The sequence below is a fragment of the Neofelis nebulosa genome, chromosome 4 (genome assembly GCF_028018385.1).
Source record: "Neofelis nebulosa isolate mNeoNeb1 chromosome 4, mNeoNeb1.pri, whole genome shotgun sequence".
NCBI classification, from domain to species: Eukaryota; Metazoa; Chordata; class Mammalia; order Carnivora; family Felidae; genus Neofelis; species Neofelis nebulosa.
This window is the reverse complement of record NC_080785.1, coordinates 135400331-135414758: the sequence shown is the minus strand read 5'-3', so window position 1 is coordinate 135414758 and position 14428 is coordinate 135400331. Positions and strand designations below refer to the sequence as shown.

Genomic DNA, 14428 nt, shown 5'->3' with positions numbered 1-14428 from the left:
CTGCTTGGGTTTTAGATACTACCTAATGTTGTAGACTCTAGCTATTGACATGATTTTTCCACTTTTTTTTAATGTTTATTTATTTTTAAGAGAGAGAAAGAGAGAGAGAGAGAGAGAGAGAGCATGAGCGGGGAAGGGGCAGAGAGAGAGGGATACACAGAATCTGAAGGAGGCTCCAGGCTCTGAGTTGTCAGCACAGAGCCTGACGTGGGGCTCAAACTCATGAGCTGTGAGATCATGACATGAGCGGAAGTCGGACACTTGATCAACGGAGCCACCCTGGCGCCCCACCCCACTTGGTTTTTTTAGCCATGACATATTGCTGCAAAGCCATTCCTCTCTCCAGGACAGCCTCCTGATCTATCCAGGTCCTAGGCTGCAGGTTTTACCACTATTATGGTCCCAGTAGCAGCTGCCAAGTATGGAACAGATCTGATGAGTTGCTCCTGATCCTTTACCAAATTCCCTCCCCCTTCCTTTCCAGGGATTCAAATCTTACTTATTTCAACTTATGCTCAACTTGGAAAGTCTGCTTTTATGATATTTCTCTGCTGACTCACATCTCTAAATGTGCTATAATTATAGTAGTCAATGTTGAGTAAGCTTAAAGAAAGGAGTATGCCAAAGAAAGTGGGCTGAGATACATAGGCACTCAGCTTAATGGACACATATTTTACAGAAGTCTACATTCCTTTCACATAAAGAGAACTGGCTTGGTTTTTATTTATAGTTCTTTTTTATGGGGACTTTATGGGTAAAACCATCACCAATATTCTGTATTTTGTTATCTATGAATAGTGAGGAGAGCTCGGTTAAAGTAGACTTCTTCATCTTTCTCTTATTTATTATGTAGGACGAACACAATTTGGGGACAGGTTTGCTCTTGGTGTGGGGCTGCTAGTTTTCAAGAAATCACATATGGTAAAATATCGCTGTCCTTGGTACAAACCATGTTGAGCGTGAGAGGCATTTTTCACACGAGAGACTAATTCCTACAAGAGGAAGAAAAGAACACCAGCTAGGACTCCAGAAATGTCAAAAGCTTGCCTGCTTTTCTCTCTTGATAAAAGGCCCTCGATGCTTATTATGGGATAGAGGGCATCACAGTGAAGAAGAGTCACAAAGAAGGTCACCATGGATATTTTTAGCCTACGTAAATTTGGGGGACAGTATGCTTTTTGAGTTCACCTTGAATCATCACATACGATTCTCCATGATACAGTGGGCGTTGCAAGGTATCAGTATTTGCAAAGATTCCACTGGCCAAGCTGATGGCTCTCTGGGATGCCCCAATAGCTACTGCTACTAAGATAGAAGCAGAGTCTATTGGGGCAAACACCTGTTAACATTTTGTATATATTATCTGTACTGTTAATTTTTTCTTTTTTCTCTTTGTTGTATTTTTGCTTATCTAGTAACAGACAGAGTTTTTTACACTTCTATACATCCTAATGTCTAAAGCGCAATGACCTGCACATAGTATTTATTAATTAATCAATTAAAAAAACACGAGCATATATTTTGGAAGTACCGTAACTTAAAAGATGCACATCTGATTGTCTAACAAACAGAAACTTCCAGCTTCTTCCTAGGAGCTCAGATAGACGTCTGATAACAGCCAACAAAGACTACTGGGGAGAAAATGCTGGAAGTGGTACTTTTCATATTTTAGCATGTGTATTAATCAGATACACACAATAAGGATATGTTAAAGGATGGGGATCATTTAATACTTCTGGAACAATAATGCAGGGTGAAAATAAAAGAAGGGCTCCTCCAGAAAAAAAGTAAACAGTAAAGTGGAGTAACCTTCATTTCTATGAATGTACTTGTGACTAATAATTAGGGGCCTCTGCTGACCACACACGCATGGTGAGCATCACTAGAAAGAATGAGCCTGCCCTAGTATACACTCACTTCTAGTCATTTCCAAGGAACAGACATGAGTCTAATCTGCTTGTAGAGACTTGCTCCCCTTTAAAAACACAAGGAGAGCTAACTTTTAGAACCTGAGGGTCAGTGGTCACTCGAACCCTGAAAACAGTGTGACATCAACATTTTAACCAGAATTATACTGACACTGATGCACCCACTAACTTCTTGGTCAATTTTCTTTTCACTGCAGCCTTGCCACTAATTTTCCTTTTATTGAAATTACTTTTATAGGGGTCAATTATGTCACATTTACATTTTTAAGAAGATGTAATTCACTCGTATGTTTTAATGTCCATATTAAACTCTGCCAACTGGCACTCCAGCTATTTCCATTTTTTTTTTGGGGGGGGATCATACTTCTTTCAAGTCCATATGGTACAGATCTACACTTGTACGGCAGAGAGGCTCAGGGTGAAAGGAGAGTGGCAGAGAGCGAGAGAAAAAAGAAACAAAGAAGTAAACAGAAAAAACAAACAAACAAACAAACAAAACCCAAGCTGCAGCTCTTCTGGAATCTTGACCTCAAAGGACAGGGATACAGAACAGGGTCAAAAACTCCCAGGACTTTATCTTGAAGGGAAGGAGGTCTCTAGGGAATTACGGCACCAGCTCCGAAGTTGAGGAAAAGGAGCTGTCTCAAGAATAGTACCGCAGAAATTTACCCAGAAGGCAGCTGGATCACTGTAATCTGAATATGCTGATCAGCTGCGTAGTTCTCACATTAAAGTCCTTCTTTTGCTTCTCTCCTACAGTGGTTTTCAAAGTGTGGTCCACAGAACCTTGGGGAAGTTCCTGATGTAAAACTATTCCATAACAACAACAACAACAACAACAACAACAACAACAACAACAAGAACAACGATACTCTGTTGGGATTTGCACTGATGAAGCAAAATGAGGGAGGGTGAAACTAGCGGCACATTACCGTGGAATCAGAGTCCTGGCACCAAGCTGTACTAACAGTCACTGTTTTCACCACCACATACTTGTAATAAAAAGTTGCCACTTTCAGGTAAGAGTGTCCTTGGTGAACAGTAAAAGAATATTAACTTATGTTTTTTTAGAGAAAGAGAGAGAGAGGGAAAGGGAGAGGAAGAGCACCAGCAGGGTAGAGGGGCAGAGGGTGGGAGAGAGGCAATCTTAAGCAGGTTCCATGCTTAGCCTGGAGCCTGATACGGGGCTTGATCCCACGACATGGGGATCATGACCTGAGCTGAAATCAAGAGTTGCATGCTCAACCAACTGAGCCACCCAGGTGCCCTTTTCAAGAATATTAATTTTATTAAATATCAAGTACTGAGCACAGGTCTCTTGAATACTCTGTGACCAAACGGCAAACGCACAGAGAGCAAGTCTGGGGCATCCTGAACTCTGGTGGGTCTTCTGAAACAATGCGTTTGTGCAGCTGTCTGAGTAGCAAGCGAAACCACCTGATTTTCCATGGAATATTCTATTTTCTTGGAAGAATGACGGACACACTATGGTCATCCTGACTTCATGATGTGGTGGAAATTTTCTCAACTATGAGTGAAGTGAGGCTATCACTTTGAGGAAAGCAACTGACCGTTGTGTGGCTGATGATAAAATTTATGCTTTAAAGTGAAAATTAGATTTCTGGAAAAGTTGCATCTACCACTCTTGACAACATGCCAATATTTAGACGTCTTTCCAATGAGGATGCTGTGATATGAACAAATGTGAACTTTTTGATAGTGTATGTTGAAATGTGCCAAACTTTGGAAGATCTACATAATCTAATATTTTTCATACCGAACAGTGCAGGATATACATGTATAAAATGCAGCTAATGTGCAAGACAGATCAATGGATTTTAATATAAGAGTATCAAAAGCCCACTGAAATAGTGTCAAGTTTCGCCTAAAACTAATCTTTAAAAAGAAACTACTACCTATTAACTTTAGTGTCATACCAATGAAGAAAATTCACAATTATATGAAATGGTTATTAGGAAGCCCCCCCATTTTCCAAATAAACATCTCTAAGAAGTCACATTTTTTCAGGCACTTCAACCAAAACAACATATTGCAACAGCTACACTGCAGGAACCAATAGTAAGCCAGATGCTAAAGGGATTTGCAAAAAGTAAAACAGTCCTGCCATTCTCACTAAAAATTTTAAAAGATATTTTTTATAAAATATATAGCATATGTATTTATACACAAAATAATAGAACACAAAAAAATGTTTAAAAAGAAGTGTTTAAAAAGTTCCAATTAGTTTTACCTCTTACCAAATTAATTTTTTAATTCAATAATTTAATTAGTTAATTTGTTAATTAGTTAATACCAACAGTTATAACCCAGAATAAACCTTGTGCTCTTTAGGGTCCTCGATTTTAACAAGTAAAGGAGTCCTGAGACCAAAAGGCTCAACAAGCATTGCTCCCCCAGGATGAATGATTCTGGGAGCAGCCTTTCTCAGTATGTTTTTTCCCAAAGCACTCCTCTCATGAAAGGATTCAAAATAAAACGGCTCCCCACTGGAATGAGTATGGAAAATCTGGAGAATCATAACGTATGCCTTTCTTGGAGACTTGCAGTCCTTGCTACCCTGTTAGAGACTCGGAGAAGCATTGCTGTACAGCATCTGTTTCACCTTATTTAATCCAGGGTTTCTTCACATTGTCCTAGGAAGATTGTGAGTGTAAAACACGCTGGTCACCCAGTCTTGGAGAAGGGGTACAGGCGCTGTGGAAATTGATTGTAACTCACCTTCCAGCCGGACCACCAAGGGCACCTTGAGTTCCAGCTCCCGACAGGCTTTGGTGATGCCGTTCGCAATAATGGCACAGTTGACGATCCCACCAAAAATATTGACAAGGATGGCTTCCACCTGAAATCAAAAACAGGAAGGTGCCCGTCAAAACAGTGCTAGCTGACATTAGCATTAAGACTCCTTGCTGTTGTTGTTTTAACACAGATTATAAACTATAAGACAGAAGGCCCACAAGATGTTAAGAAAGTTAAAATTCAGTACTGAATTAGTAAAGGTCAAGACATACCATTACCATATGAACCCCTATTCTTCTATCACTCACTTCTCTGAACTCAAAATGAAATCAATCCCCACACATTTATTATATACTCTCTTCTGGTTTTCTTGTGTTGTTGTCTAGAACTGTTTCCGGATGAGTAGGGTCACTTAAAATCTCATGCACTTATTTCTTTTCCCTCCATGATTTATACTCAAATTTTTATCTGTCATGGTACCTTATGGGATATTTCAAAACTAAGAGCCAATTATTTGTTGTTTTGTACTAGCAGGTAAGATTCAAGCTTTTCCATGCTTCCTTAATACCTCTTTGATATGCTAAAGGTACAGTCTCAAAAACCAGAGATAGTTTAATTATCTCAGATAACAACCTTTTTCATTTAAAAAAAAAAAGAGCCCCAGAAGAATGAGATACAAGCTCATACCACAAGTAAGAAGCGGAGGAAAGTCAAACCAGTAACTGGAATTTTTCAGAAATGTAAATTTAAACTGATTATGTTAACCTGTTTGTACACATTCCATATTCAAAGGCATGCGGGCAAAAAAAAAAAAAAAAAAAAAAGACTTATCCTGACTTGATAAATAGGTTTAAGAAAATCCTGTATAATTAACATGAAGAACAAGATAATGAAGAGAATTCATTACCTAGACTAATTGATAACACCCAGAGAAAAAGGCTATTCATCACACTGGAGGCATCAAAATTCCAACAAGGTCATCACAATTAAATTAGGGTACACTAAAGCATATATATGTGTGATGCATGCCATTTTCAAATCCTGTCATCTAAATATGCTAAATTTACTACACAAAACATATCGGGAAAGACTGCCTGGTATTTGTTCAGCACTTCACTGTTTTAGAAAGTGCCCGTTATATGAACCCTCATTTAAAATTTTTATTCTTGCCCAAACCCTATTCGGTAAGTAAAGTGAGGGTGAGCCCTCTGTAGCTGATAAAGCTCCACAGAGAATTCATGAGGTTACACAGCTCACATGTAGCAGTGGTGAGGCTCGAAGTCAGCTCTCTAGCTTGCCTGCTGATTCTTCATGCATGTCAAATCTCTGAACTTGAATCTTCCAAGTGGTATATACCCTGTCCCGAACACAGTTTCCTGCTCTAAAAAATGGGACTAACAGTACCTTGTCTGTAAGGTTGTTGGAAGGCCTAAATAAGGTAATACACGTAAACCACTTAGTACATGCCTGCAAAGTACTCAAAGGATACCTATATATGCATTTATTTGCAACAAGCCATGATGAAAATGGACAGGTTACCTAGATAGCATGTAAGAAATAAGAAAGCCTCGTTCAGTACACTACAGCTATGCTGAATTAGAATATAATGGAAACGCAAACTTACGGAAGTCCAATCAAAAGGTAACGTCTTATGAATAAAATAAATGACCAATATTTTTTCAAACCAATTAGAGGTTGGGGCCACTCCCCAAACAGAAATCTCCCATTAACATTCACAGCAGGCTGACTGGTAAGCAGAAGCCTGCTTTCTAATGACAGCTATTAAATGCTGTTAGCACTGAGGCTTCCTACAGAAGTAGTTTCCAAATAGCTGTGGGATGGAGAGGAACTTGCCAAAACAATGAAATAAAAAACACTCAAGAGCAATAATGACTCCACCGGGTCCAAGAGAGAAACTTAGTAACTGCTGAGGCTCACTCAGGTTTGTGTAAGGAAAACTAGGCTTTTCTGGTAAAGCACACTTTGGCACCTGTAGACCTCTGCCACGTTTCAACCTATACATTCTTTAAGGATGAATTCAGAGGTCAAAAAGTTCTAGGTGAACTTCCCCTGCCTCATTAGGTTAGGGTGAATTGATCAGTTTCACTCATCTTTACAGAGTAGTTATATCGCACACAACAAACTTTTGTGAATTCACCTAAATAGGTAGGAGGTGGGGAGCAAGAAAAGATACCCATGACCTCCTGTCTCAGTGCTACTGAGGAGGTGCATGCCCTGCAGGGAGTGTCAATGTGAGCTCTGGATTGGCGTGTCAATATCTCACAGTGTTTAGTGAGCATCTGGTATTACAAATAGATACACTTTAAAAATACATACTCTTCATTTAACAACTTGTAGCTAAAAGTAAGCCAACCATGTGGACCGGTACAGACCCCAGGAAAATGCCCTCTTTTCCAACAGTGGAGGAATGATTAATTGCCCTTGTTCCACTCACTGAGAAATGGACTATTGTTCTCTACTGTAGTTTATTCACCTCTCATCCTGCAACTGCACTCCTAGCAAAGAAGGGTCACCTTTGTGCTCCTCTACAACCAGGGCCATGGGTTTTTTCCATCAGCAGCTAGCACAATCCATAATCATCAAATAAATGGTGGTTTCAAGAGTGAATGAATTAACTTCAATAGATGCTTGATGACCATCATCCTTATACTGGGTACAGAGTTAAGTGCTTAGGATGTGGACATGAATAAGGTTATGTTCCCTGTCCTCAAGGAATTCAAAGACTAGTTTGAGAGCCAGACCAGTAAGTAACCTGGTGATTACAATCAACAGTTTATAGACGCCTTGCAGAGCTAAGGTGAGGGGAAGGCAGAGCCAGCGATGCAGACTGCTGCTACTCAAGAGGCTTTGTGAGAAACCTCTTTTTTGTTACAGTCAGCAAAGAAAAGGAAAGAGTAGGAACTCAGGTGAAAGGGAGCAGCCATGACGAAGGCAGAGCAAACACCCCACTTAGTTCGTTCGGGACCTACAGATTAAATGGGGATGGAGTTGCAGGTGCCAGAGGTCCGGGGTGAGTACTTGGCTCTTTTGGCTTATTCCTTCTCTTTCCAGAGCTGCGTGAAGGCAGGTGTCTGAAAGCAGCCTTTCATGAAAGTAGCGAATGTTGACATGAGAAGTACAGCCCACGTGAGAGGGGTGGAGGAGAGAGAGAGAAAGATCAGGAATGTAAAAAAGGAGGGGCGCCCGGGTGGCTCAGTCGGTTGGGCGTCCGACTTCGGCTCAGGTCATGATCTCATGGTTTATGAGTTCAAGCCCTGCATCAGGCTCTGTGCTGACAGCTCAGAGCCTGGATTCCGCTTCAGATTCTGCATCTCCCCTTCTCTGTGCCCCTCCCCTGATCACATTATCTCTCTCTGTCTCTCAAAATGAATAAATGTTAAAAAAAATGTAAAAATGAGAGAAAGGGAAAGAAAGCGATGAGAAACAAAGAAAGACAAAGAGTTTGGCCCACACTAACAAGTCAGTTAGGACTTTTAAAAGAACGACAAGACACAGAAGTACACAGACTGCTTAGCTCAGGGAAAGGTTACTGCTTAGAAGACGTGCCTTGCCATACAGCACAGCGAGCAAGATCACCCCCAGGGGTGGTGGAAGACCCCAGTCCACGAGAGATGATGCCATTCTCTTCCACTATATAGCAATTTGCTGCAGTCATGCACTTTAATGGAAATCTCATTTAAAGTTTCACTCTGGACCGATTTCTATAATTAACTACTGCAATCTGCAATCTCAGACTGAGAATGAAATTAAGACACTCTGCAAAGGAAAGCCTTGTGACATCACTGTTATTATTTAGCATGTATAAAGCATGTCCCATTTTCCACGTGTCCGTCACGTGTCCATTCGTTATGACAACCACTAATTGTTCCATGACAATAGCAATAGCAACTTTAAGTAGTCTTTTGTTTTGTTTTGTTTTCCTGGCAAAGAGAAAGCTAAAAAAAAAAAAAAAAAAAAAGGCAGCGGTTAGGTCTATTTAAGTATCAAGAGATTTTCCCAGAAGATTCCTAAGTGCTTTCACCAACGGGCTTCTCCGAATTCTCAGGTGAGAATTACAAGGGTTGCTATTTACTGTTTTCACAAAAGTAAAGATCATCTAGTGAGGCAGTTACGGTGCCAGATGCACGGCGCAGGTCCCCGGCCCCCAGACAGCTACTCCCACGGCGAGGTCTGCGGTGGCTGCTGGCAGCTGTGCAGGTGGTCAGGGGGCTTTCAATGCAGGGCTTTCAAATGCAGGGCTTTCAAATGTCTCTGTGTGTCTGGCTTTGCAAGATACCCTCTGCCTGCATATTTGAGTCCACAATTAAAAGAATGAACTTCAAAAGAAGAAAAGCGATATAGCCGTTGGTATTTATCAGGCTTCTTTCAACCCCAAATAAACAAAGAAACCAACAGAATCACAGACTAAAACCCTTTTTTGGCAACATAATCTCTTTGAGGATCTGATGAAATGAGGGAACTTCAATCTCCTCAACTCACACACACGCTACAGTTTTGGGGGGTAATTTTAGATAAGTCCTGTGACCAAACTCTCCTTTAGGATTTGGTCTCAAAGGCAGATAATGACAAAGGATAACATGTAGTCTGGGTGTGTAGGATAGGGGTACAAGTTTCGGCGGAATTGTGAGTTCTTTGCAACTATTATAAAATGCTATGTGAATGTATACTTTTCTGGAAGAAGTGTCCATAAGAATTAAAACTAATAATAATTACAAACAACAAGAGCTAATGTTTACCAGGCATTTAGCAGATGGTAGACAGGATTCTAATTATTTTACATGTATTAACATGTTTAACAAATGAGTAGTATATGAGGTGGGGATAACCATTTTCCCCACTTGAGGCTCATGTACCCGGAGCCTGAGAAGTTGAGTGGTGGGAAATGAGATGGACCACCCCCGGTTGGGATCAAATCATGCAGAGTCTTAACAGAGTAAACATCATGAAAAGGAGTCTGAGAAGCCTTTGGTTTCAAGGCACCTGCACAGAATTCAGGGACAGTGGAAAGGGAATTATCATTGATTCAGCAACCATATTAAGTTATGTGATAGGTTTAATGACCTCCATTTTATGAACTGACTGAGCTCAGAGAGTTTAGGGTCTCCTAGCTGTTAAGAGGTCCCAAGTTCAAACCACGGTCTGTTTCACCATACTACACGCAGGGTTGTCTGGAACAGGTAACACTGACACATACCATACACGTTGGGGCTGGCAAACTTATTCCCTTAAGGGACAGTAAGTATTTTAGGCTTTGTAGATCAGTCTGTGTCCCAACTACTCAACTCTGCCACTGTAGCATGCAAGCTGTCCCAGACAATATATAAATGAATAAGTGTGGCTGTGTTCCAATAAAACTTTATTTACAAAAACAAGTGGGTCGGATTTGCCCTGTAGGCCAAAGTTTGTCACCTTCTGACACAGACATGATTTGATTCGTGGTTAGCCTCAAGTCCACTGCAACCACCACCTCTCCTTTGTGTCGTTTGAAATCTCTTTGATAGAACTTTTCACAATGTAAGTCCTCTTCCTTTGGCTCACCATTTTCTTGCCATCACTGTAGCAGTAGCTGATTAAATAAATGTGCCCATGCCAATGTTAATATCATTTCCCTGAAACAAAGTCTGTACCTTTCACAAGTCCATAAAATGTCTTGAATGCCTTTTCTTTATTCTCTTGTTAACATTCTCTTGCTAACTCTCTAACATTGGCTGGAAGTGAACAAATCGCCTTCACCAATAAGCAAGCCATTTTGTAACGGTGATTGCAAATGCTGAAGTACTGGCTGCATTTAAAACACATGGTAATATCTACAATAAGCACAGTCAGTGCGACCAGTGGGTTTTGCCTCTGCTTATTCTAATTCAGCATGCTAATGTGGTCTCGTTACAGTAGGCAAGACTGATAAAAATCAAGCAAGCATGTTTATATTAGGCAAGATAAGGGCATTTTTTAAATCACAAGTTACTTTAATTCCAAATGTTGTTGCTCTTGTTTAAGCATCTGTTTCTGTTAAACTGCTTTTCTCTTTTTTGTTGTTGTTTTTATTTTCCTGCTGAATTCTAATCATGCCTTCTAATCCATTGGCAGCCAACGAAGGAAAATAAACGGTGAAGGAAATTAGATGCAGCTTGGATAATTGATGTTTGTATGCCTGCCTTTAATAAAAATACTCCGCTAAATTAGAGGGGAGTCTAAATGGATTCAGTCAATAAGGAAGTGATTCAGGTGAGGAATTCAATCTTGGGTTTTGTTGTAAACTTATAAATAAGGTGACTGCTCAGTTCAACTGGGATGAGCTGCTCTGGCTTGCTTTTCTACTTTTGGTTTGTTCTTGGAATTTCAAATTACGTTCTTTTGTGAAAATTTGTGCACTAGGATTGCTGGGTTAAAGCAAATGATACACCCTCCAAATCCCAATGAATGGCATGAGAACAAGAGTATCTCTTGAAAAACTCACCCTCTCACTCTGCCCTTTTAATTTCTTCCATTTCTTAGTAAGTTTACACAACACAGCCTGAATAATCTCAGAGTCAAAAGAAATATCTTTATATACCACCCTTAATATCAAACATTTGGCATTTTTAATTACTCATTCAAGATAAACCCAACCATTTTATTCCAACCCTGGAATCAGTTATTCCAAAACTGATAGCATAGAAATAGCATCTGTAGATAAACAGTATCTGGATGGAGAGCCAAGTTTCCATTGAGCGTGACCTCTGAGAACAGCCAGAATAAACGGAGGGAAATGTCTGATTTGTCCTTGATTTATTCTTCTCTTCCTTAATTCCTTCCTAGTTATATCCTGCAATCTTCTCCTCACTAAAATAAGTAAAATGGTATGGAGGATGAATATGTATTGCATGTTGATTTTCCTAGGTGCTAGTAATCACATACTACCACTGCCCCAGTAAGTAAGCTGAGGCTCAAAGAGCTTAAAATCACTTGTTCAAGGGCACAGAGCTAGGAAGCAATGGAGGCATGATTTGGACCAAGTCAGTCTTACTTCAAAGTTCATGGCCTTTCTATTCCTCCCAGCTGTCTCTCTATAGCCAGTGACTTCCACGATTAGTCCAAAGCCCCAACACTACTTTGGCTCTATTCTAAACTTCAAGGGCATATTTCTGAGTCCTATATTCTGGTACCCATGTATTTCTTGCTTCCAAATCCCAAAGCCTTATTAAAATGGATCAGAGGGAAGAGATCTTTACAGTTTTCTGGAGCAACGGGTTTCAGTTCGTTACTATCCAATGTTTCCTGTTCACAGTTAAAGAGCTGTCCAGAGCTTGCTGTCTGCAATCCTTAGATGGGATCGCAGAGTGATGATGATGGTGTAAGAGTGGATCCTGGCCCTCAAAATTTAGAGTCTGTCCTGAAACAAACAGATGTCCCTATAAGACCTCTCTCTGTAGACTGATAAGTCTTCTTGTCATTTCTGTCATGGTGAAAATTATCCCTTTGCCATTATTATTATTACTAGAATATGGAAATATTAATTATTTCTAATTATGATCCATAAAATTCTAATGGAGAATATGTCATTTGAGACATACTGTTGATGTAGATTTTAAGTATTAGGTGATGGAATGGTCACTGCAAGGTGCAGTAACTCTGCAGGGCTATTTGGAGTACTGTGTTGAGAACGAGGTTAGGGTCATGACCTGGTTTAGGGGGATCTGTGACCTATAAGCAATGTCTGCCACGCAGTGGAGGAAAAGAGTCAAATCAAGTGTATTATAGGTCTGCCTCCCTAACTTTGGAGTCACATAACACAAACTTTGATAATTAGAACTGAAAGACTTAGTCTGTCAACACTGCCTTTTCTGTACAAAAAAAAAAAAATTAGTATGGAAACCTAATTCACATCCAGCATAATGACTACAATCTCATTAATCATGTATGTTTAAGTACATGAAAACCAAAAACAAACAAACAAATGAATATCGACTTCCAGCACTAGGCAGGACAAAGCCACCTTCCGTTATGAATACTGGTTATTTTAATAGGTTAAAAAATACTATGAATAGTGCACCATAGACATTATTATGCCACACTTCCTCTCCAGATGAGCGCCTATTAGAAAGTGAAAGCTTTCTAACATGTGTCCTAAGAAACTCTAGGCCTGTGTAATCCTTTATGAAAAAAGTCATCTGGTCAAATAGTATGGATTCTAGCTTAGGACAACTTTAGTGGATGATCTGTGTTCTAACTTCTACATCCTATTTTACTCATTTTCTACAAGAGTCAAAGGGTTGGAAATTTGATCGCCAATGAATTCAGGAGCTAGTGTACTGAGTGTTTGGATGCCCCAGGGATCTAGGGTCTTTCTCCCCAAGGATACTAATCATGTCACTATTTACATCACATTTATAAGTGGTAAGTAAGTGTCTGCAAAACTGGAAGGCTTTTGTAATCAAGAACACCAACCATGAATGCCAAGGCCACTCCAAGAATGGGATACAAATGTTTCCTCACTTGCCAGCAAACACTGTAGCTGGGGTTAAGTCAGCTATTAACAGGAAAAAGAAAAAAACATCTAAAGATGGAAATATTGGTTGGCATTATAAGCAGGCACAGGAGACAAGAAGTTAAAATGACTGAAGAACACAGATATTTGAGGGAACAGCACAGACATATTTTTTTTTTTTTTTTATCCTCTGCAGAGACATTTCCCATATCCTTTTGAACTGAGAATCAGAACCATTGTCAGGATTACAAAAACTACTTGGACATCCAGAATGGCAAAAGCAAGGTTCTTTCTTTGAGTGTCATGTGTTTAAAATAGCTCTTGCAAAAACTTCTATGATGTATAATTTGGCCACAGAGCCATTTCAAACTAAAAGAAAAGAATAAAAACGAACACGGAGGTTTTGGTCTTACCCATTCACCAGGAAACATTAAAGGCTTTAAAAAAAAAAAAAGAGGCATACAATTCTCACTTAAGAGCTCAACTATCAGAATTGACTGTTAAAAAATATTTTAGTTACAAAACTGCTTTCCTAGGTTAACAGATAATTGCTTTCAAAGCAGGATACTCACTGCTCATAAGGCAATATCTATCTTATTTGTAATGGGAATCACATTGGTGCAGACTAAGAATATTTATTGGCACATTCTTTCTGAGTAGTATTTTGTCCAGTCCTCTCAGATTTATGTCATCTTGATGAATGTGAATATGTATGCTCCATCATCATTCATTAGAGAGTTAAAATAGAAAATACCCATAAAATTGGCAACCTGGTGAAAGACCCATTTATTAATCTATAAGCTGGATGTCTACTATCTATTGTTGCAACATAACGGTCTCCACAGGGTAACCGTTCCTACAGGAAAGGTGGAAAAATGCTTCTATGGGTGATTTCGTTGCCTGTATTCATGACTGACATCGATTAAAAAAAATTAGCTAAGCAGACAGAGCCAAAACTTAGGACCACACAAATTCACACTTCACACCATAGAGAAATGAAGATAAATTTAGTTAATAGCAAAACCCACTGTTTCCGTAAATAACAAGTCTAGTGTAAGATGAAGGTGGCAATATAATGATTCTGTGATGCTTCATACATCTGTTCAGATAAATAGATTAGATTATTTAGTTTTCTGGAGAAACAAAGGATTGACAAAAATTCGTATCAAAACCCCAATGGATAAATATATAACTCAGAAAGTCAAAATGTAAGCTTCAACCAAGATCTTAATAAGTTACAAGCTATTCATTATGC

General features: G+C 39.5%; 1 protein-coding gene across 3 annotated transcripts in view; it reads right to left on the bottom strand.

The window, feature by feature from the left end:
• The window catches only part of SUCLG2 (succinate-CoA ligase GDP-forming subunit beta), a 333369-nt gene that overhangs the window by 80490 nt on the left and 238451 nt on the right, over nt 1-14428 (bottom strand). For all 3 annotated transcript variants that reach the window (XM_058726236.1, XM_058726235.1, XM_058726237.1), the window contains exon 10: nt 4668-4788. In XM_058726236.1, the coding sequence (XP_058582219.1) occupies nt 4668-4788 (121 nt within the window). The remainder of the gene's footprint in view (nt 1-4667; nt 4789-14428) is intronic.